This window comes from Arvicanthis niloticus, chromosome 1 (assembly GCF_011762505.2).
Source record: "Arvicanthis niloticus isolate mArvNil1 chromosome 1, mArvNil1.pat.X, whole genome shotgun sequence".
NCBI lineage: Eukaryota > Metazoa > Chordata > Mammalia > Rodentia > Muridae > Arvicanthis > Arvicanthis niloticus.
In genome coordinates this window covers 113,349,786-113,369,873 of record NC_047658.1, presented here as the reverse complement: position 1 = coordinate 113,369,873, position 20,088 = coordinate 113,349,786, and the positions used below count along the sequence as shown (strand labels likewise).

Here is a 20,088-nt window from a genome sequence, read left to right as displayed (position 1 = left end):
GCTAAAGAACTAGAATGTACTAACATGAGATCCAATCCTTTAATTTGTTTCTCAGCCTAGTCTTAACCCCTAAAAAGGGCTCCTCCCTAGGCCTAGAAGCCAAGGCCCCTGTTTTTTATGCAGAAACTAAGTCAGTGTTGCATAGGACAAGGAAACCAGTGCTTATTTGGTCCCAGCCCGGACAATTTCATCCCGGAACCTTTGTACCTGTGCTTTCGGATGCCCGGATTCTATTGGGCGTTGCACGACGGCTGAGCTGGTTGCCAAGGCGACACCTGGGAAGATGGCTGCAACGTCTTCATCGGATTCTGACAGCGGGCGAGCTGAGAGGTTAAGTCCCCGGTCCTCACTGTTTCCGTTCCCTCAGATGAATAGATGGTGCTTGGTGGCGGGTCCTGGGCTCTTGCTTTCGAACAGCGGTGGAAGTTCTGGAAGGGCCCTTTAAAAATCAGATAACGAAAGCAAAGCCAAGAAGTGTCTGTATGTGATTGGCTGGTCACTCCGGGCGCCAAATGAACCCAGATCTAGATCCTTTCAGAGTCTGTGCTCCTAGTCTCAGGTGTCATCTTGCTTAGAATTTTTTTTTTTTTCTTTGCCATGGGACTCACTTTCCAACTATTTTTTCCCCCGTCTCAGCAACCAAGCCAATTCGAAATGGCTGGACGCACACTACGACCCCATGGCCAACATCCACACCTTCTCCTCCTGCCTGGGTGAGGAACATCCAGATTCTAGGAGGATGGGCGGAAGTGGTAACGGTTTCATGGAGAAAACTTTGGGATTCTGAGATTCATTTACAACCCTTTTGTGTTTTCTAGCACTGGCAGATTTGCATGGCGATGGGGAGTACAAGGTAGGCAATCAAAAAGCTGAGTGGGGGGGAAACTCAGAAGTGAAATATGTGTGTTGGTGCTTTGCTTGCATGTGTGCTTGTGTAAGGGTGTCAGATCCCTTAGAACAGGATTTAAAGACAGTTGAAAGCTGCCTTGTGTGTTGCTGGAGGTTGAACCAGGATCCTCTGGAAGGGCAGCCAGTGCTCTTAACTGCTGAGCCATCCCTCTAACCCCAGAATTTCTTTGTAATTTGGAAAGTGAACATTAATTTTATAACATGATCTGCAGAAGTAAAACAGAAAGCAAGATGTTGTGTATTTATAGTATCAAGATATATGATTCTCTAAAAAAAATAATTTGGGGGCTAGGAGTGGTGGTGCATGACTTAATCGTGGCACTTGGACAACAGAAACAGGGAGATCTGAGTTTGAGACTGACCTGTGAAGTTCAAGGCCAGCCAGGTCTACTTAGTAAGACTGCGTCAAAAACAAAAAACAAAAGCAAACTAACAAACAAAGAAGTCCACATCCCAAAACAAAATTAGCAACAAAATTAATTTGGAGACATTTATTTTTTTATCTAGTGTTGGAAGGATGCATGAGGTGCGGAGGTCAGGTGACAGCCTTTGAGAGTCAGTTTTCTCCTGTCATATAGATCCAGTGATTGAGTGTTCATCACCAGACATGGTGACAAAGCACCTTTACCCACTGCAGGCCCCAATTCTTTATGTTTAATCAATATGGCTTAACTTTTTAGTTTATAATACAAAATAATGGGCTTAAAATGTGAAATGATTCTCAAAGCAGTGTGCCTTTTTCTTTTTTCAGTCAAAAGTTTTTCTATATAGTAGTCTTGTTTGTTCTGGAACTCAGTATGTAGTCCAGGCCCCAGGCTGGCCTCCAGCTCACAGAGATTCACCTGCCTCTGCCCCCCAAGTGCTGGAATTAAAGGCGTGGGCCATGATGCCCAGTTTCTGTGTGTCGTTGTTGAGTAGAGACCATGTTAATAATCTTCTCTATATCATTCTCATTTTAGTGTATGTGCTGCCGAGGTGAGCAAACAGCCTCTTAGTTTAAATGCTATGACATGATTCTTTGGTGTAAGGAAAAATACCTTGGTTGGGAATAGGCATTAGAGTGTCATTGGGTAAAGGTGCTTGCTGCTAAGCTTGATGACCTGAGTTCTATCCCTTGGATAAGTAGGATAGCAGGAAAGAACCAACTCCCTAAAGTTGCCCTCTGATCTCTACATGTGTGCTATGGCATGGATGTCCCCCCACACATATAAATATATGTAATTTAGAATGTGGAGGGAATTAAAACTCAGGGAAGTAAGATTTTTCTGTTTCTCAAGAGGACATGGATTATCAAGAAGCTGGTGATCATAGAGGCTGATAATGTTATTATGGGGGTCTATAATACTTTTCTCTCTACTTTCCTTTGTAATTGGAAATTTTCCTTAGTAAAAAAAATTATTTCAATGTAAATATAAAATATCTTAGCCTCATAACAGAGAAGAACATTACAGCTATGTTCAGAGTCCCAAGTTCAATCCCCATTACCACGGGAAAAGGAAAGGAATGAATAATGAACGGATAAACCCCTCATCTGCCCCTGAGCACTCACGAGGCCTATAATTCAGGATTTTATTTGACTTTCCTCCAGGTGTCATGAGGTAGGCATTCCCATTTTGCAAGAGAGAAACCTGAGTTCAGAATAGTTAAGTAACTTTGCTAAGGGGATACCTCTTCTAAGCCTCATGGCAAGACTTTGGTGAATGTAAGAGTGGATTAGTAAGCACTAACAAAAAGGGTGACTGAGATGGCCTTTATGCTCATCAGTCTCTTCTCCCTGCAGCTGGTAGTGGGAGACCTTGGACCAGGTGGGCAGCAGCCCCGCCTGAAGGTGCTCAAAGGACCCACAGTGCTGACAGAAAGCCCACTGCCTGCCCTGCCGGCCTCGGCTGCCACCTTCCTCATGGACCAACATGAGCCCAGGACACCTGCCCTAGCACTCGCTTCAGGACCTTGTGTCTATGTTTATAAGAACCTTAGACCCTACTTCAAGTTCAGCTTGCCCCAGTTACCGCCAAACCCTTTGGAACAAGACCTTTGGAACCAAGCCAAAGAGGTAGGTAACATAGCAAACAAGAACTCAGAGGTGGCAGCCACTAAAGGAGGAGGACTAGACTCTCAGGAGGGTGGGCTCGCAACAGTAGAAGGTAGGTCTTAGCCCAGCTCTGGAGCAATAGTGAGATGCTGTGCTCGGCCCTGAGAAGTAGCTTCCAGGAAGGCACTGAGCCAAGTCCTTTGGAGAGCAGACACCATAGTAACATTTAGATGCCTTTGCACTAACTACATCCCTTCCTACCTGTGGAGAAAGAGGAACCAAAGAAGGAAAAGGCTCACCTGAGTGAGTGGGGGATGACCCTGCAGAGTAGGGACACGTTAGGAGGATGACCCTGTAGAGTAGGGACATGTCTTTATTGTTAGCAACAATAAAGAGGATAGACATGATCCCGAGACAGATTCAAAACAAGATCTCAGACTTGGGGTTGAGTGCCAAGCCATTGAGAAGAACGTGAAGAGGAAGACCTGCCCCTTGTGCCCAAGTATAGACATAGTGAGCTGGCTGAGGATGTAGCTGCTAGCTAGAGCTCACAGGCTCTCTCTTCTCTCCATGCTGACACAGGACCGGATTGACCCCTTAACACTGAAGGAGATGCTGGAGGACATCAGGTGAGAGCCCACTTTCCCACTTTGCACTCCTTCATCCTGAAGCTCTCCTATGACCCTCATGAAAACTGCCCTGTTGGCCATTATCGTTGCAGGGAAAAGGCAGAGGTGCCTTTGTCTGTGCAGTCACTCAGGTAGGAGTCCTTTGGGGCAGGGCGGAGTGGGTATCTAGACTGGCACCAGAGGCAGCCAGGCACGGCATGCTGGTCCCCATTCTGTGTGTGTGCAGGTTTCTGCAGCTGGAGCTGAGTGAAATGGAGGCGTTTGTAAACCAGCACAAGTCCAAGGTTATCAAGCGTCAGGTAATACCCTTTCTCTCTTTATTGCCCTTTCAAGGTGCTTACATTTTTAAAATTGTGTGCGTTCATATGCAGACAGGTGCACGGGTGTGTGCATGGGTGTGGAAGGCAGAGGATGACCTCAGGTGTCAATCTTAGGAATGCCATCCATCTCCTTTGAGATAAGGTTTCTTTTGGCGTAGAGCTCACCAATTAGGTTACATTAGCCATCCAGGAGTCCACAGGGATTCATCTGTCTCTGCCTTCCTGGCATTTCTTCCATGGCTTCTGGGGATCAAATTCAGCTCCTGCTTGCCAGGCAAGCACTTTACCAGCTCCAAACACTCCCATTTAAAAAAAAAAAAAAAAAAAAAAAAAGACCATGTAAACAGCAGTTGATTTTAACACTGAGCCTGGCCAGTGGCACAAGTCCAGGGTCTCAAAGCAGAGAGCTTTCTGCATTTCTAGTTAACAGGGATGGATGGCTATGAAACAGCTATGACATAATATTATCACAGTTATATTCTTGAGGATAAAGATAATTACATCCTTACTACAGAATAGTCAAAAAATAAAAGAGGACTATAAGATGATTCCACTACCTAGAGACACCCTCTTCTTGCTGTTTCTGAACATTTTCTTCACAAATACACATTTTATGCGGCTTCCCTTGAGTAACATTTTTTTTCTTTTCTTTTCTTTTCTTTTTTTTTTTTCTTTTTCTTTTTCTTTTTCTTTTTTTCGAGACAGGGTTTCTCTGTATAGCCCGGGCTGGCCTCTAACTCAGAAATTCGCCTGCCTCTGCCTCCCAAGTGCTGGGATTAAAGGCGTGTGCCACCACAGCCCGGCTTGAGTAACATTTTGAGAACATCATATTTTGCATAGCCTTTGAGAACTCTAATTTTAGTAGCTCGTTAATTATTTAGTTTGATATGATTTTTTTCCCACTTGTTTGATTTGACTGGTTGCTTTTTTGTGACAGCATCTCATTTGTCGAGTTTGTCTTTGCTCTCCTGAGCCTCTTCCCTCTGCCTCCCAGTGCTGAGTCTGCAGGCCTGCACCACCCCCCTCAGTGGTTCACTTCACCATGTGTACCCACCACCCCTCCAGCACCTCTATGTGCGATTGTAATGATGCATGTACAGCATTCAGTGCATTCATTCAAAGGAAAACATTTTGCTTCTACTAGTTTCCATAGAGAAACTCTTTCAAAATGAAGCCTTCCTTTTGATGTCCAGTTATAACTACAGAATGAACAGGTGTCTCCTGTAGAAGTTTCAGGAAAGTTCTGTTCTCATTGCTCAGAGAGAACCAGTGTCTGCTTGAGGGTTTAAGTTTTACCATGTTTCTATGTTCACATATATTATTTTGTTTTGTTTTGTTTTTGAGACAGGGTCTCACTATATAGTCCCAGCTATCCTGGAGCTTACTGTGTAGACCAGGCTGGCCTTGAACTTAGAGAGATTCACCTGTCTGTGCTTCCTGACTGCCGGGATTGCAGGCTTGTACCACCACTCCTGGATTGTAGACATTTTTAAATGATATATTTTATTTTTATTTTATGTTTATGAATGTTTTGTCCACATGTACACATGTGCACTGCACGTGTGCTTGGTGCCTGCAGATGCCCATGTCAGTGGATCTTCTTTTAAAACATGCCTTTTTGTTGTTTGGAGTGGTTGTTTGTTTGAGACAAGATCTTGCTAGGTAGTTTGGGCTAGCTTGGTACTGGAATTTTAAGCCAAGCTGGCCTTGAACATGCAGCAATCTTCCAGCTCCTGCTGCTGAGATTCTTTGACAACAGGTATGAATCACACCCAGCTCTTAAATGTGTGGCCTTGTTGATTTTGACTATGTGAATGGCTCATAAATGGCTTAGACAATACTTATTGTCATACATTTAGGTTTGTAGGAGAAACACTTTGCCATCAACATTCAGGCATACTTCTCATGCTTGTTCCTCTTTCACCCTCTCCCTTCCCTCCTCTGGCTCTGGTCTATCTGGGAACATGGTGGGGTCTTCTGCAGACAGTCATCACCACAATGACTACCCTGAAGAAGAACCTGGCGGATGAGGACGCAGTGTCCTGTCTGGTGCTAGGCACTGAGAACAAGGAACTCCTTGTGCTGGACCCTGAGGCCTTCACCATTTTGGCCAAGGTCAGTATCAGGTCTGTCCCTGGTTATATACAAGGTCCAGGTTGTGTTCCTCTTGTTCTCCCAGTGTGGGTAGTTCAGTGTTCAGAAAGTGTAGCTAAGCATAAAGCAAGATTAGATGTCCCAAGAGCTCACCACTCCTAAGGCTGGTGTGAAAGGTTCAGTACAGATCCTTCCAGACAATCTCATGTGTGGAATAGTTGTCTAGCTTGGTTCAAATAGTGTCGTTTTATAGAGAGGTATATTTCCAGTTCATTACTGCTGCTGTGATAAAACACTCTGACCAAGAGCAACTCAGGGGGGATAGGGCTTGATTGATTGGCAGCTCCAGGTTACAGTTTACCATTTCAGGGAAGCGAGGCAGGAACTCAGGCAGCCGTCACATCACATCCACAGTAGAGCAGAGAGGAAGGAACACAGGCAGGCTGTCTGCCGGGATAGGCTTCATCTGCAGGTGGCTTTCTTTACTCAAACAGCTCAGGAATTCATATTGCCCAGCCAGTGAATTCATATTGCCCACATTCAAGGTGTGCCTTGCCAACTCAGTTAACAATCCAGACAGTTGCCCACAGGGCAGCCTGACCTAGGTAGCTCCTCAACTGAAACTCCTCTCAGGCGAGTCTAGGTTCGCTTACGTTGATAGTGAGTGCAAGCAGTACAGTGTCCTTAGACAGACAGGCTTGTGTGCAGATCCAGCAATGCACTCTTTTCACGTTACTCTATAACCTCAGGATCTTCCTTTGCTCACAAAACCATGCCAACCGTCTTGTTGTTATTCTTTGCTTTTTTTGCAGTGTAGCCCAGGTTAGCCTTGAACTTGCGATCCTCCTGGCTCCATTTCCCAAATGCTGATATTATGGTGTGTACCACCACTGTAGCTTCATATCAGCCCTTTTAAAGGCTCCACGTTCTGCGTGTAAATACATCCATCCATGTATTTACCTGGCCAGGAGGCGTCCAAGTAAATGATTTTTATTATTGTTGATGCTGCTCCGCTGGTCCTCCTGTTCAAACGCCTTTGTATATCTACGTATATAACTCTCATACTTTGCTGGAGGTGGCAGGGTTTAGCCAAATGGCATAGACTTTAAAGCTGCATAGGAATTTAAGCTGGGACCAGTAGGAAGTGAACAAAGATTTCAGGATTTTAGTCTAGAATTAACAATTTCTTCCAACCATGGTCAGAAAGTTTGAGCCATTTTCTCTGCAGATGAGCCTGCCCAGTGTCCCCGTCTTCCTGGAGGTTTCCGGCCAGTTTGATGTGGAATTCCGTTTGACTGCTGCCTGCAGGAATGGGAGCATCTACATCCTGAGACGGTAGCTGCAGCTGCAGCCTCAGACTCTTGGTGGCTTCAGGGGATTGCAAGATGAACAAGGGTGTAGACTGGAATTTGGGATTGAAAGGATAGAATTTTGTAAAGGAGGCTGAACTTTGGAGGGGAGAGGAGAGGAGGAGCCTGGCATGAGGGGGCTGTAAGAGAACAGTGCAGCCAAAGGGTAGAGGCAGCAGTCAGAGGGTGGAGGAAGCAGATACAATCTCTAGTATTTATTATATTGTTTTATAATGTATGTGACACATGCATTAGTTTGATATTCTAGACAGTGTTTGTTTGTTTGTTTGTTTGTTTGAGACAGAGTTTCTTTGTGTAGTTCTGGCTGTCCTGGAACTTGCACTGTAGACCTCTGTAGCCTCGAACTCACAGAGATCAGCATGCCTCTGCATCCCGAGTGATGGGATTAAAGGTGTACACCACCACTGCCCAGCCAAATTATTTTATGTTTATGAGTATTTTGCCCATGTGCATGTCTGTGTACCACATACAAGAGGTCATCAGCCTTCTGAGACTAGATTATCAGGTAACTGTGAGCAATGATAGAGATGCTGGGAATTGAACCTGAGTCTTTTAGAAAGGCAGTCAGTGCTCTCAACCTCTGAGCCAGCTCTCCAGCCCTCCAGACAGTCTTTTAACTCAAGACATTTTATTGAGCAAATCCTATGCATTCAGTACTGCACAGGGGGTTGGAGAGTCACTGGTAAATGGAATCTGCTTCATGAGGAAGACATATAGTAAATAATGTAAGTTATATGAGTTCTTACTGAGAAGAAATAGAAGCTCAGTGAGAAAAAAAAATCACCTGGGTTGGTGGCATGAAGGGGGCGTGCGCCTGTAGTCCCAACATTTGGAAGGCTAAGAAGGGAGAATTCCCAGAGCCCAGAAGCCAGTGAGATGCAGTCTTTATACAGCCTGGAGAAAGTGGGTCACAGCTATGGTTGAAAGGCAGAAACTACCCTCTCTGTCTGAAAAAGGAAAACTAAGAAGCAGAGACCAGAAAACTGATGGGCCATTCATTTCTGATAAACCAGGAAACTTTTCAAGTCCAATAGCACTGGCTAGACCAGGTAAACGTAATCAGAACACTGAAATCCCAGGACACTTGTTACCATAGTGAAGGGCAGGAGGAGACAGTAGGAAAACATACCTGGTGTCATCCAGGGTCACATGTCTTCTAAGTGGTTGGTGGAGAGATGACCTCATCATTTACTCAGGACCAGGGGTGCTCTTGGGTTAATCTGGGGTGCTGGGAAAGGATAAATCAGCCAGGGAGCTAGATGCAAGGCTTCTCTGGGCAGAGGTATTGTGTCTTTATTCCACAGAGACTCCAAACACCCCAAGTACTGCATAGAGTTGAGTGCCCAGCCTGTGGGGCTGGTCCGGGTACACAAGATCCTGGTGGTGGGCAGCACCCAAGAGAGTCTGCATGGCTTCACCCACAAGGTGTGGACTTTAGCCCCTTCTCCTCCACACTGTCTCCCCTGTGAGCCCAAAGCTGCCCATTACTTGCCACTCCAACCACCCCTTATTTCCATGTGAAGCCCTGAGCTCCCTGCAGACACTGGCTGTTTCTTGCCAGGGTAAGAAGCTGTGGACAGTACAGATGCCTGCAGCTATCCTGACCATGAACCTCTTGGAGCAGCGATCCCGAGGCCTGCAAGCTGTCATGGCTGCTCTGGCCAATGGGGAAGTCCGAATTTACCGAGACAAGGCCCTGCTTAACGTCATCCGTGCCCCTGTAAGCAAGCATGCCTCTCCAGCACTGCTGCTGGCTCTTCCTTACCCAAGCCCTATATTTTTTTTCTTCTCTAATTTTTTTTTATTTAATCTTTGACAGTTTCATACATGAATGTCATTGATCCCATTCACCCACATTTCCTTCTTATCCCCCCCACCTCCCTGTGATACCCCTCCCCCACAGGTCTCTCTTCCTATTTTTATGGTGTTTTGTTTTATTTTGTTCACATAACCCACTGAGTTTAATTAGGGTTGTTAGCATGTGTATGGGGGGGGGTTTATTTACTGGGTCATGGCCAACTTACTGGTGGCAACACCCCTGAATAAAAATGAGTCCCCTACCTCCAGCAGTGTCGACTGCCATAGCTCCTTAGCTCAGGTGGGACCTCAGCTCTTGTCCCACCCATCCAACCCTGCTTCTTCACTGCCTTTTCTGACCCCATAGGGATGGGCCTTAGAAATACTGGTTGAACCCTTCACGATGTGTACAGTTGCCACATGACAGAGAAAGCGGCATAAAAATGACTAAACCCTTGATTCCAGGGAGTTTATATGTGGTGACAGCTAGCCAGAGACAAGTGAACACACAGAGCAGGGGGGCCAAAGCAAAGCACTAGAAAGCAGAGGGGCTGAGTGACTCGGGGCCAAATCAGTTTGCCAAGTAGATGAGTGGCAGAGGAACATTCTAGACCAGGAGCAACATGAACAAAGGATGAGGGACAAACATTGTTTGTTTTTAGAGACAGGTCTCACTACGTAGCTCTAAGTGGCCTAGAATTACTATATGGATCAGATTGGCCTCTAACCCACAAAGGTCTACCAGCTACCTGCTGGGTGCTGGGATTGAAGGCCTGTGCCACTATGCCCTTCTTCTTCTCATCATCATCACCATCGTCATCATCTAATTTCATCATTTTCCTTTTTCTCCCTCCAACCCTTCACACATACCCACCCTCCTTGCTCCCTCTCAAAATTATGGTCTCTTTTTTTAGTTGTTATTATTTTACACACACACACACACAATTACAATCTGATCAGGCCATATAGTATGTATTAGATTTTGGGTACTGGATAACCAATTGGGATTTTTTAAAATTAATTTTGTGTACATGGCTGTTTGCCTACATGCATGTCTGTGCACCACGTGTACACATTTTCCATGGAGGCTAGAAAAGGACACAGGATCCCCTGGCTCTGGAGCCACCGTCTGGCTATGGGAGTCAAGCCAGGGTCTTCTGCTCAAGTAGCCAGTGCCTTTGGCTCCTGATCCATCTCTCTAGTTCCAGGGTCTTTTTTATTTATAGTATATCTTAAATATTTATAGTATATCTACAAATCATATGTTTTATGTGTGTGCATGCACCATGGCAAGCATGTGGGGATCAGAGGACAAGTTTTAAGAATGGGCTCCTTCCTCTGAGGGTTCTGGGGACTGAACTCAGGCTGTCAGACTCACACAGTGAGAACTTTTACCCTCCAAGCCATCTCACCTCATGGAACTTAACTCCCTACTGGATGATGGTCACTGTCTAAAATCTGGAAGCAGTGGTTGGCTCCTGTGGTACTGAGAAGGTACAAGGTTGGGAGAACTGGATAAGATGGACTGGAATCTGATGTGGAAGACCTTAAATATCTTGTTAAGGAGAGGAAAAGCCATTGGAGGTTTGTGTTTTGAAAGGCAACAAAAGCAACCAAGGACCCAGTGCAGGCAGATTAAGTAGCCCAGGAGATTTATTAGAAGGCCACACAAAAAGAGGGTAGGGGTGTTTAGTGTAGAACTTCAGCACAGCCTGGGAGATTAGAAGGGAAATGGGTAATCCAAGACATATTTCCAAGGCAAAATTGCTACTACTTCTCAAATCTTACCCATTTTAATTCTCATTTGGGCTCTCCCCTCCAGCCCATCTTGCTTTCCTTCTCAAGATATTTTCCCAGCTAAAGTCTGGTTTCCCCTTGTAGGATGCAGTAACCAGCCTGTGTTTTGGTCGATATGGGCGAGAAGACAACACCCTCATCATGACTACTAGAGGTAAGGACTGGGATCTGGGAAGGACAGTAGGGCTGGAGTGACGGGGATGGGATTCTGTGGGGAAGGAGGAGCATGGATAGAGACAGGTGGGAGCCCAGGCCTTCAGACATGATCAGATCAGAGTAGTTGGAATTTTGCCTAGGAGCTAACCCTGGTCAGGCAGTGCCTCTTCAGCCTGTGCCTTCAGCATCCACCCGAGTGCCAAGAACATCACAATTCTTCATAAACAGCTGCTGAGTGAGTGAGCGAGTGAGTGAGTGATCGAGCGAACAAGTGAGTGATAAGAGACTGCCGACAGCCATGGGTGCTGTCACAGAACTTTAACAGCAGCACTTGAAAAGGTGGAGGCAGGTGGATCAGAAATTCAAGGTCAAGTTCCAATACAAAGGGAGTTCAAGTCTATCCTAAGCCATATGGATCCCTTCTTCAGGAAGAAAAATAAAAAGTGAGTCTTGTCAGAAAGACAGACATGTTTGGACAAGAGTGCAGTTGTTTTGGGAAGAATGGGAATGTGGGGTAGAACAGAGGAATGGACGTGGTTTTGTTTGCCCATTTCTCAGGTGGTGGCCTGATGATCAAGATCCTGAAGCGTACAGCAGTATTTGTGGAAGGGACTGGTGAGGTGGGCCCACCACTGGCGCAGACCACAAAACTCAATGTGCCACGAAAGACCCGGCTGTATGTGGATCAGACCCTGCGGGAGCGGGAAGCTGGCACAGGTGAGACTTAGGGAAGACCACAGAGAATCCCACTGGGTGCCTTGGGCATGAGTGAGATCTTAGCCAGTGGAGAAGGCCAGAGGTCTACTGCCCTCATGGCAGAGGGTGATGCTGGTGAGAGCCAGGGCACTTAGCACCAGAGGCAGCAGTTCCTTCCAGATGCAGAAGTTCTCAAGAGAAAAGTAGAAACTCACCAGGATTCTTCCCCTTGTTAGGTTTCCCTGCTCACCATTCATTTGTTACCTGTGATGACACCAGACATGCAAGGTATTGGGCCATCCCCTACCTCGGAAGCCTAGTTCATCTAGCCAACTTCATGTTGTATGCTAGTTAATTTCTTCTAAGGGCTGCTGGGGCACATACAGGGTGTGAAAGATACTGTCTGGAGCATAATGGTGGCTCATGCCTTTAATCCCAGCACTTGGGAGGTAGAGACAGTAGATATCTCTATGAATCTTAAGGTCAGGGAAAATTACATAGTGAGACCCTGTCTCAAAAGCAAACCAAACAAAATAACAACAAAATATGTAAGTGAAATAATGGATAAAGTTCTATAAGGAGACCAGATATAAAAGTCTTACAATCTCATAATCTTGGACTGGACAGATGGCTCAGTGGTTAAGAGCATTGGCTGTTCTTCCAGAGGTCCTGGGTTTGATCCACAACACCTGCATAGTGGCTCACAATCATCTTAAGGCCTTTTCTGAGGGATCTGATGCCCTCTTCTGGCCTCCAAAGGCACTGAGCTCATGTGCACATACCCACATGCAGACACACACATACACACTAAAAAAAAATAATAGTAACTTGTAAACTTTTTTTATATGTACCAATATATCTGACTGGCAAATATGATGGGAAAAGGTCTGTTCACAATAGCAAAGGGATTCCTAGAAATAAATATTGGTGAAAAAATGTACAAAGTCTAGTAAAGAAAATTGTAAAACTACCTTCATGATGGACGTGGTGGCACACACGTGAAATCCTAGCTCTTGGGAGGTAGAAGGTAGTATTTCAAGTTCATGATCAGCTTTGTCTACATAGTGACATCCTGACCGAAAACCAAAACATCAGCCTCTGAACAGCAGCAGCAATGTGATCAGCCACATCTGGAGGTGGATTTCAGGAAGGGCCATCTGTACCTGGCAAATGGTTAGGGCTAAGGGATCCAACAAGGGGACCTGGGGACAGGGGCAGTGGGTGGGTGGTTGAGCTTAGTGTGGATAGGACCATAGATGGAGATGACTAAGAGGTAGTTCAAAGCAGAGGCAGGCCTGGGCACCCACAAGCTGCTGGAGACACACCACACAGTAATGTCTGCACATCTGGGGCTGATTAGCATGTAAATATGGGAACCAGTTTGAAGCCTTTAGGAGCTGGAAACTAGTGTTCCTTGGGGCGGCAGAGTCAGGGCAGGTCCTACATTATCCAGAGAATAAGGTGGTGGGTGAGAGTCAGGGCAGGTCCTACATTATCCAGAGAATAAGGTGGTGGGTGAGAGTCAGGGCAGGTCCTACATTATCCAGAGAATAAGGTGGTGGGTGAGAGTCAGGGCAGGTCCTACATTATCCAGAGAATAAGGTGGTGGGTGAGGAGACCAAGGCCAAAATCAGCCTTGAAACTGTGAAATCCAGCCTTGAGGGATGAACAGAAGGAGCAGGGATGGAGACTGAGATTGTGTGTGCAGTGAGGTCATAGGAGAGCCAGGAAGGAAGAAGTAGGCTGTGGCCCACAGCATCCAGCATGGCCCTGCCTACCCTGATCTTCTCAGCCTGCCTTGCCCTGCCTATTCCCATCATGCCTTTCTTTTCTGTTTTTCTCATGTAATCTAAGCAAGAGTACTCTCACCTTGCATTGCTTCAGCCTTCATGTCCTCTCTGCAGCCATGCACCGGACCTTCCAGACTGACCTCTACCTGCTGCGCCTCCGAGCTGCCAGAGCCTATGTTCAGGCCCTGGAGCTCAGCCTGAGCCCCATGTCAACCACAGCTCGGGAGCCACTCAAGCTGCATGCAGTGGTAAGTATCCAAGTGTAGGGACATTAGGGGCAGGGGTGAGTGGCGTCCTCCCTGCTGCACAGGTAAGCACCCAGAGCCACTGTCAAGCCACCTAGCCCTGTGCTCCCATCTCACCTCCTCACAGATGTAGAGCCTGAGCCCTTGCCCTCCCGAGAGGGCTGCTCAGCCTACTGTATTCTCCTCTTCTGTAGCTGTTACAGAGGGGCACATGCTCTTTTGTTCCATGCTGTACCTCAAACAAACCCCTAGGCTGGAGTGGTTACAGTGGGATATTGTACAGCCCAGGAACCTGGAGGGATTCTCCTGGCCACAGATGAAGGCAGAGAGTGATTTGTGTTGCCATGAGCAGCCTACAGAATTAGTACAGGGAAGGTTCACTCGACCCTAGGTATACACGTACATACACAAGCCTGAGGGTCCTAACCAATTCTGAGTGAGCCTGGGTGTGTTTTTAGAGCATGTATTCTAAATGCTCCTTTTCTTTTTTTTTTCCTCCTCCCCAAGGCAGGGTTTCTCTGCATAGCCCTGGCTGTCTTGGAACTCACTCTGTAGATCAGACTGACCTCAAACTCAGAGATCCACCTGTGTCAGCCTTCTAAGTGCTAGGATTAAAGGCCTGTGCCACCATGCTCAACTTCAGTTGTTTCTTTTCTGAAGAGAGTGTCTAGATACAGAAGAAGAGAGGGTTATTGAGCCACTTAGAATGGGAGGAGGTGGCCTTTAAATCATTGAGTCACCAGGATGGGAAAGGAAGGCAGTCGTGCCCACACTGGGGTCAGTGATGAGCACAGCTGCAGCCCTGAGCCAACTGTACTTGAATCTGCTAAGAAGCGTCCATCAAGACCTTCCCTGATCTATGCCTTTGCCATCTCTCTGCTTCTGTGTCCTTTAAGAAACAGACAGATGGAATTGGAGAAGAGTATCTCCAGGCCTTTGATGGAGAAGCAGCAGGCAAGACGGTGGTATTCAGTGTTCAAGGCCAATGGGTCTTAAGGGCCTCTTCATCTTACTCTCTTTACAGGTTCAAGGCCTGGGCCCCACCTTTAAGCTCACACTTCACTTGCAGAATACGTCAACGGCTCGGCCAGTACTAGGTCTGCAGGTCTGCTTCCTGTACAACGAGGCACTCTATGCCCTGCCTCGGGCCTTCTTTAAGGTACTAGATCTTCATGCTGACATGAACGCCAGCAGTCAGGGCTGCAACCCCTATTAGGTTACAGTAAGAGTAAGGGAGTGGTCAATAGATCAACACAAGCCAGAGACTAGACAGCCCCTGCCTCTACTGCCTTTTCTCCCAGCCAAAGAGACCCCAGGAAACCACACAGAAGGAGATGGAAAATGGCTGAATGAGTTTTTCCTCTGTGTCCCTAATTGGAGAGGGCAGGGGGCTCCAGAACTCATGCTGTTTCCCAGCTGTTCCTGCTGAGGAAAAGAAGCCACTCTCTGCCCCAATCACTACAGAAGCAAAGGACCTGCTTCCCCCAGGGCTAAGGTGTTCTCAGGTTGGGCGAAGCAATAATTAAAACTCTGGAACAGGGAGGAGTCAGCCTTGGTAGACTAGGTTTAACCACAGACATGTGAGCCCCAGGCATGCACTTACCCTCCCTGCACCTTGTTCCTTGGATCTGGTTAGTCATACTTGCCCAGGCTGAAGCGCCCTGAGAGAACAGGCATAAATGCTTTGTAATCTGCCAGATGCTGTCTAGGTAAGTGAGCTTTGAGGATTAATCTATTTCTGTTCCCCAAATAGGTTCCTTTGCTGGTGCCAGGACTCAGTTACCCACTGGAGACCTTTGTGGAGAGTCTCAGTAGCAAGGGCATCTCAGACATGATCAAGGCAGGTTGATATTTCAGAGAGGCAAGTGGGACTCTGGGGAAGCCAGTAGGATGAGGGTGGAGAAGACTGTTGGGGCCCTGGGCTGTGATGGGGTCCGTTAGCACAGCAGAGGCCTCGCAGCCTTTTCGTCCCTTTCACAGACAGGCTGGGAATCTGTCTCTTGAGCCAGCACAGACAGATTTGCTGTTAGTGATGAGGAGAGGTCAAAGTTGCCCCCTCTGCCATATCTTCTCCTCCCTAGGTGCTGGTGCTCCGGGAAGGCCAGAGTGCACCCCTGCTGAGTGCTCACATCAACATGCCTGTGAGTGAGGGTCTGGCGGCTGCCTGAGCCCTGGGCCAGCATTCAAGCCTTCACAAAATGGAGCCAGTCAGATCCAGTGACTTCCAGTGTCACCAGACTACTTCCCCCGACAGCAATGTAGTGAGGCATCAGCTCCCTGTTCCTCTCTGAAACAGTCCCCTTGCTCCCCACCTCTGCCAGTGGGCCTGAGCAACGAGACATGGCGTGCTTGCTCAGAGTCAGCCTGTCCTCCTCAGAACCCAGGCGCTGTCCCTCAGTTCCTGCTGCCTATCACCCTGTCCAGGTCCCAGGAGGAGATGTGAGGTGGTCAGGGTGAGCATAGCCCCAGCCCACCCTTCCTTCCACACATGTACTTCAGATGAAGGCCACAGTTGATCAAGGGCTCAAGTTATCGCTGGTTGCCCTCTGTTGCCCTTTGAAGTTGCAGGGGCGTGGATGCTGCCAGCTTAGTTTACAAGCACATGTGCTAAGCTTCCTCAGCTGAAGAGGGGCTCTACTTTCTACCTTGAAGTCCAGCAGTCATGGGGTCTTAGACCAGCCACAGAGATTGCCAGAGGAAGTGGTGCAAGAAGTAGAAGGGGTCCCTGTGAGGAGCTAGATCCAGACAGCAGCTGCTCCTGATGTGGATGCCCACATCCAGAGACAGTTTTCCTGAAGTGGAATGCCAAGCTAGATCACAGAGCTAGGGCTGGTGGCACTGGGAGAGGTGTTTCTGGGACCTGGGAAGTGACCCAAGAGGCAGATGCCGACAAGTGCCCGTCAGAATGCACTTAGGTCCAGCAGCCCCAGATGGTCCTGAGGGTGGAATGTTTACTGTGCAGAGGTCAGAATATGCCTAAGGTCACTCCATACACACCAGGGGTATGGAGTGAAGCTGAATTAAAGGAAGATGTGTTTACATCTCAAGTGCCAGGACCCTGGCCCTCCTCAGAGACTGTTTTAAATCACTTGCGAACCACGAGCCTGGCTCCATGGAGAGCAACATTTTCTACAGTCTGATCAGGTTCAGCCTGGTGTGTGGCACCCAGCTCAGGCGTGCAGGTTTCCACCTCCTCTCCAGTACAAAAGGTTTGCCTGGATTCATTCTAAACTGTTGTCAGCTCTAGCACCATTAGAGCTTGGCAGCTCCTCGGGAGGAAGGAAAGAATTGGTCCAAGAAGGTGATATTTAACTACACAGCTTTTGCCCACCACTGCCAGTCAGGCTCAGAGAGAGTGGGCTTGGACCAAAGAAACAGCCCATCGTCCTCCTCCTCACATTGCCCATCCCCATCCAGACAGGCACTACTGAGCCAGGATAGCAAAGGGCTCTTAGCGAATCAGCCAGCGGAGGCACAGCTGAACCAAGCAGGAAGTCTACCTGGAGGTGGGAAGATGAGAGGGGGAGGGGTGTTGCTGTGACCTAACCTGCAGCACTGAACAGGAAGGAAGGCCTGCCCAAGGTGTTGAGCCCTGGCTCTGGTGTCATGTGAGCGGGGCTGTGCTGTCACAGGGCCAGGTTGTGTGTTGGGTTGTGACACTCCAGTCCCTTTCACCCAAGTCAAGCTGTGAAATCAGAACAAAAATATTTGATGTGTGCTCTCTCTGTAGCTATTCATGATGGTATAAGGGGTGAGACATATGCCCAGGTCCTACCATGAAACACAATGTCATACTATGCTTGCCTAGTAAGAAATGTGTTTCATGCAGCTTATACACATAAAAGAACAGGAAGTGTAAACAGTGCAGAGTATCTAGTGTTCACAGGAGCAAGAGCACTAAGAAATTGTGAACCTTGAGGATGAGAAGGGGATCTTTTTAAAAATCATGCTTATTTTGAAACACACCTATGCAGTGATCTGGAATAGACTATTTAAAATAAATAATGGCACCTCTTCCCATTCCACAGAACATTCCTATTCAACAGACATTTTCATTATGTGGGCGGGGGAGGTATGTCTGTGAGTGCAGGTGCCCAAGGAGTCCAGAAAAGGGTGTTGGGGCCCCGGAGCTGGAGTTACAGGTGGTTGTGAGCTAGCTACCCAGTATGGTGCTGGCAGCCACACCTGGGTCCTTGGCAAGAGTAAGGGCTCTTACCCACTGAGCGCCTCTCCAGCCACATAGTCTCGCTTCAGTGATCCATCTTAGACATTCCCTGGTGATTCCCTGTTGTAACAGATGAGTGTTTGGTGCTCTTGAGATGCTCCTCCAGCCCCTGCTCTCCCTGCTTTAGGTAATCAGTATTCACTGTTTACATTGCTGTTTATATTGGTTTGTGAAAGTCTTAGTAAAGCTGAGAATTAACTATAACCATTTTTGAGCTTTTAGATGTTTTCGTGGAATTGACACTTGGTTTGACTTTTCTTTCTTTGCTTAGTTTTCTAACACACCATTGAAAATTCCCCCATTCAATCTGGTTTTTCCTCGGGACATTTCCTTCATACCTTGCTTCTGTGTAGACTCCTGTATAAGAGAGTTCCCTTTCACATCATCCCAAGGTTAGATCCCCTGATGCCTGGGTTCCATGTCTTCTTTCTTATTCTGCCCTCACTGGGTAAACATACCCAGGGTAACTTCATTTTAAAACCCACCTGTGATGGCTACTCCCAATTGTCAGCTTGACTGTATTTGCCTGAACTTGCGTAGAATCCAGATCTTGAGGCCGGAAGACACAAGCTTTTGTTCTGGATATTGAAGCATAGTGACCATGAAAAGCTCAGGCCCAAGGAAGGTGATTCATGCCTTTAGTCCCAGCAGACAGATGCAAGCAGATCTCGAAGTTTAAGCCAGCCTGGGACAGAACAAATTCCAAGTAAAGAACATCTTAGGTCCAAGTGTGGTGGTACACAGCTTTAATCTGGGTCATACCTTCTGCTGGAGGCCTACAGAAGGACAGTGGAAGAAGGAAGGCTGCTGCTTCTTTACCTACTTGCACTTACTTGCCAGCACATCTGTTGGAGCCTACTTCTTCAGGACTCCACGTTATACAGAAGACCAGCTGAAACACCCAGCCTCATGGGACTGAGCAACTACTAGACTCTTGGACTTCCCATTCTCAGCTGCCCATTGTTGGGTTAGTTGGATTGCAGCCTGTAAGTCATTCCAATAATTTCCCTTAATATATAGAGACATTCCATAAGTTCTGTGACTCTAGAGAACCCTGACCAAGACACCACCCAAGTCTTTATACCACTGCTTGTCTGGACACTGCTGTATTCAGCTCACATATGGAAGAGTTTGGGTCATAAACAAAGCTGGGAATAATTCTCCTATAGACAAAGCTCCCATGTCTTCTGTGCTCAGTCCTAATTGCTGCTTTGAGGTGGGGGTAGATGGGCATTCCTCCTCAGGGCTAGCCTGTTCTCTCTCTGGGACTTTAGTTAAGCCTAACATCTGACAAAGTCTCTCCTGAGAGGACTAGATTGATACAAATATTCTTCTCTCTTCTTTCATGGTCATCTTTTTGCTTTGTTTTCTGAGAATGAGATTTTTGTAAGCTTTTCTTAAGTTTCAAACTCTTTTTCTTAGTTCTCAACTCCTCTGTTCAGTCCTTATATTTTCTTCTCTTTACATTTTGCATTTATTTGTTGTGTAGTCCAACAACATCTAATAAAACAAAAACTTATAATGAATTTGTTTTATTTTATTTGGGGTGAGGGGTTAATAGCACTCAAGGGCTTTAAATAATATTGAACCAGAGGCCAGAAAATGAGGCAAAAATACAGAGTCCTTCCTCTAGGGTGGGTAGAGGCTTTTGCCCCAAAACCCAGGCCTCTCTGTATGGAGGATGTGCAGGGACACCTGCAGCCACAGCAAAGCCCCCAGGGGCACAGCCTGAGACTCGATGTCTGGCCTCTCCCTCCAGGCCCAAGATTGGGTCCTTTTTTTATTCTCTTTACAATATAAATAGAATTTCATAACGAATTTATTTACTAAAACAATCTAGCTGGAAGGGTGGTTCAGTGATGAAGAATAGTTGCTGATCTTGCAGAGGATCTGGGCACAGTTCCTAGCACCCATACGGCATGATTCACAACTGCCTGTGACTCCAGTTCCAGGGGATCTGACCACCTCTTTTGGCATTAGGCACCCACATGGTTCACATACATACATAAAATAGATAAAATAAAAAGT

The 20,088-nt window shown here is 47.0% G+C and overlaps 1 protein-coding gene across 2 annotated transcripts; it reads left to right on the top strand.

Annotated features, from left to right (window-relative positions):
• The first annotated feature begins 181 nt into the window (after positions 1–181).
• Bbs1 (Bardet-Biedl syndrome 1) lies at positions 182–19,586 on the top strand. 2 transcript variants are annotated; one of them, XM_034486897.2, is made up of 17 exons: positions 182–330; positions 637–713; positions 819–853; positions 2,690–2,962; positions 3,524–3,570; positions 3,663–3,701; positions 3,797–3,869; positions 5,874–6,005; positions 7,213–7,319; positions 8,659–8,779; positions 8,916–9,074; positions 11,033–11,102; positions 11,663–11,821; positions 13,705–13,838; positions 14,860–14,994; positions 15,589–15,675; positions 15,917–19,586. In XM_034486897.2, exons 1-17 carry the CDS (start codon positions 284–286, stop codon positions 16,001–16,003), a joined length of 1,782 nt encoding a protein of 593 aa, XP_034342788.1. In that variant the 5' UTR covers positions 182–283; the 3' UTR covers positions 16,004–19,586. The 2 variants fall into 2 exon arrangements, with proteins under 2 accessions (XP_034342788.1, XP_076771486.1); XM_076915371.1 differs by lacking the exons at positions 13,705–13,838; positions 14,860–14,994; positions 15,589–15,675; positions 15,917–19,586 and adding an exon at positions 12,037–12,170.
• Positions 19,587–20,088: the final 502 nt, after the last annotated feature.

Coding starts and splice junctions, on each gene's coding strand:
- Bbs1 (XM_034486897.2), top strand. CDS start 284: ATGGCTGCAACGTCTTCATCGGATTCTGACAGCGGGCGAGCTGAGAG. Junction 3,870..5,873: donor CCAAGGTTATCAAGCGTCAG/GTAATACCCTTT, acceptor GGTCTTCTGCAG/ACAGTCATCACCACAATGAC. Junction 13,839..14,859: donor CACTCAAGCTGCATGCAGTG/GTAAGTATCCAA, acceptor CTCTCTTTACAG/GTTCAAGGCCTGGGCCCCAC.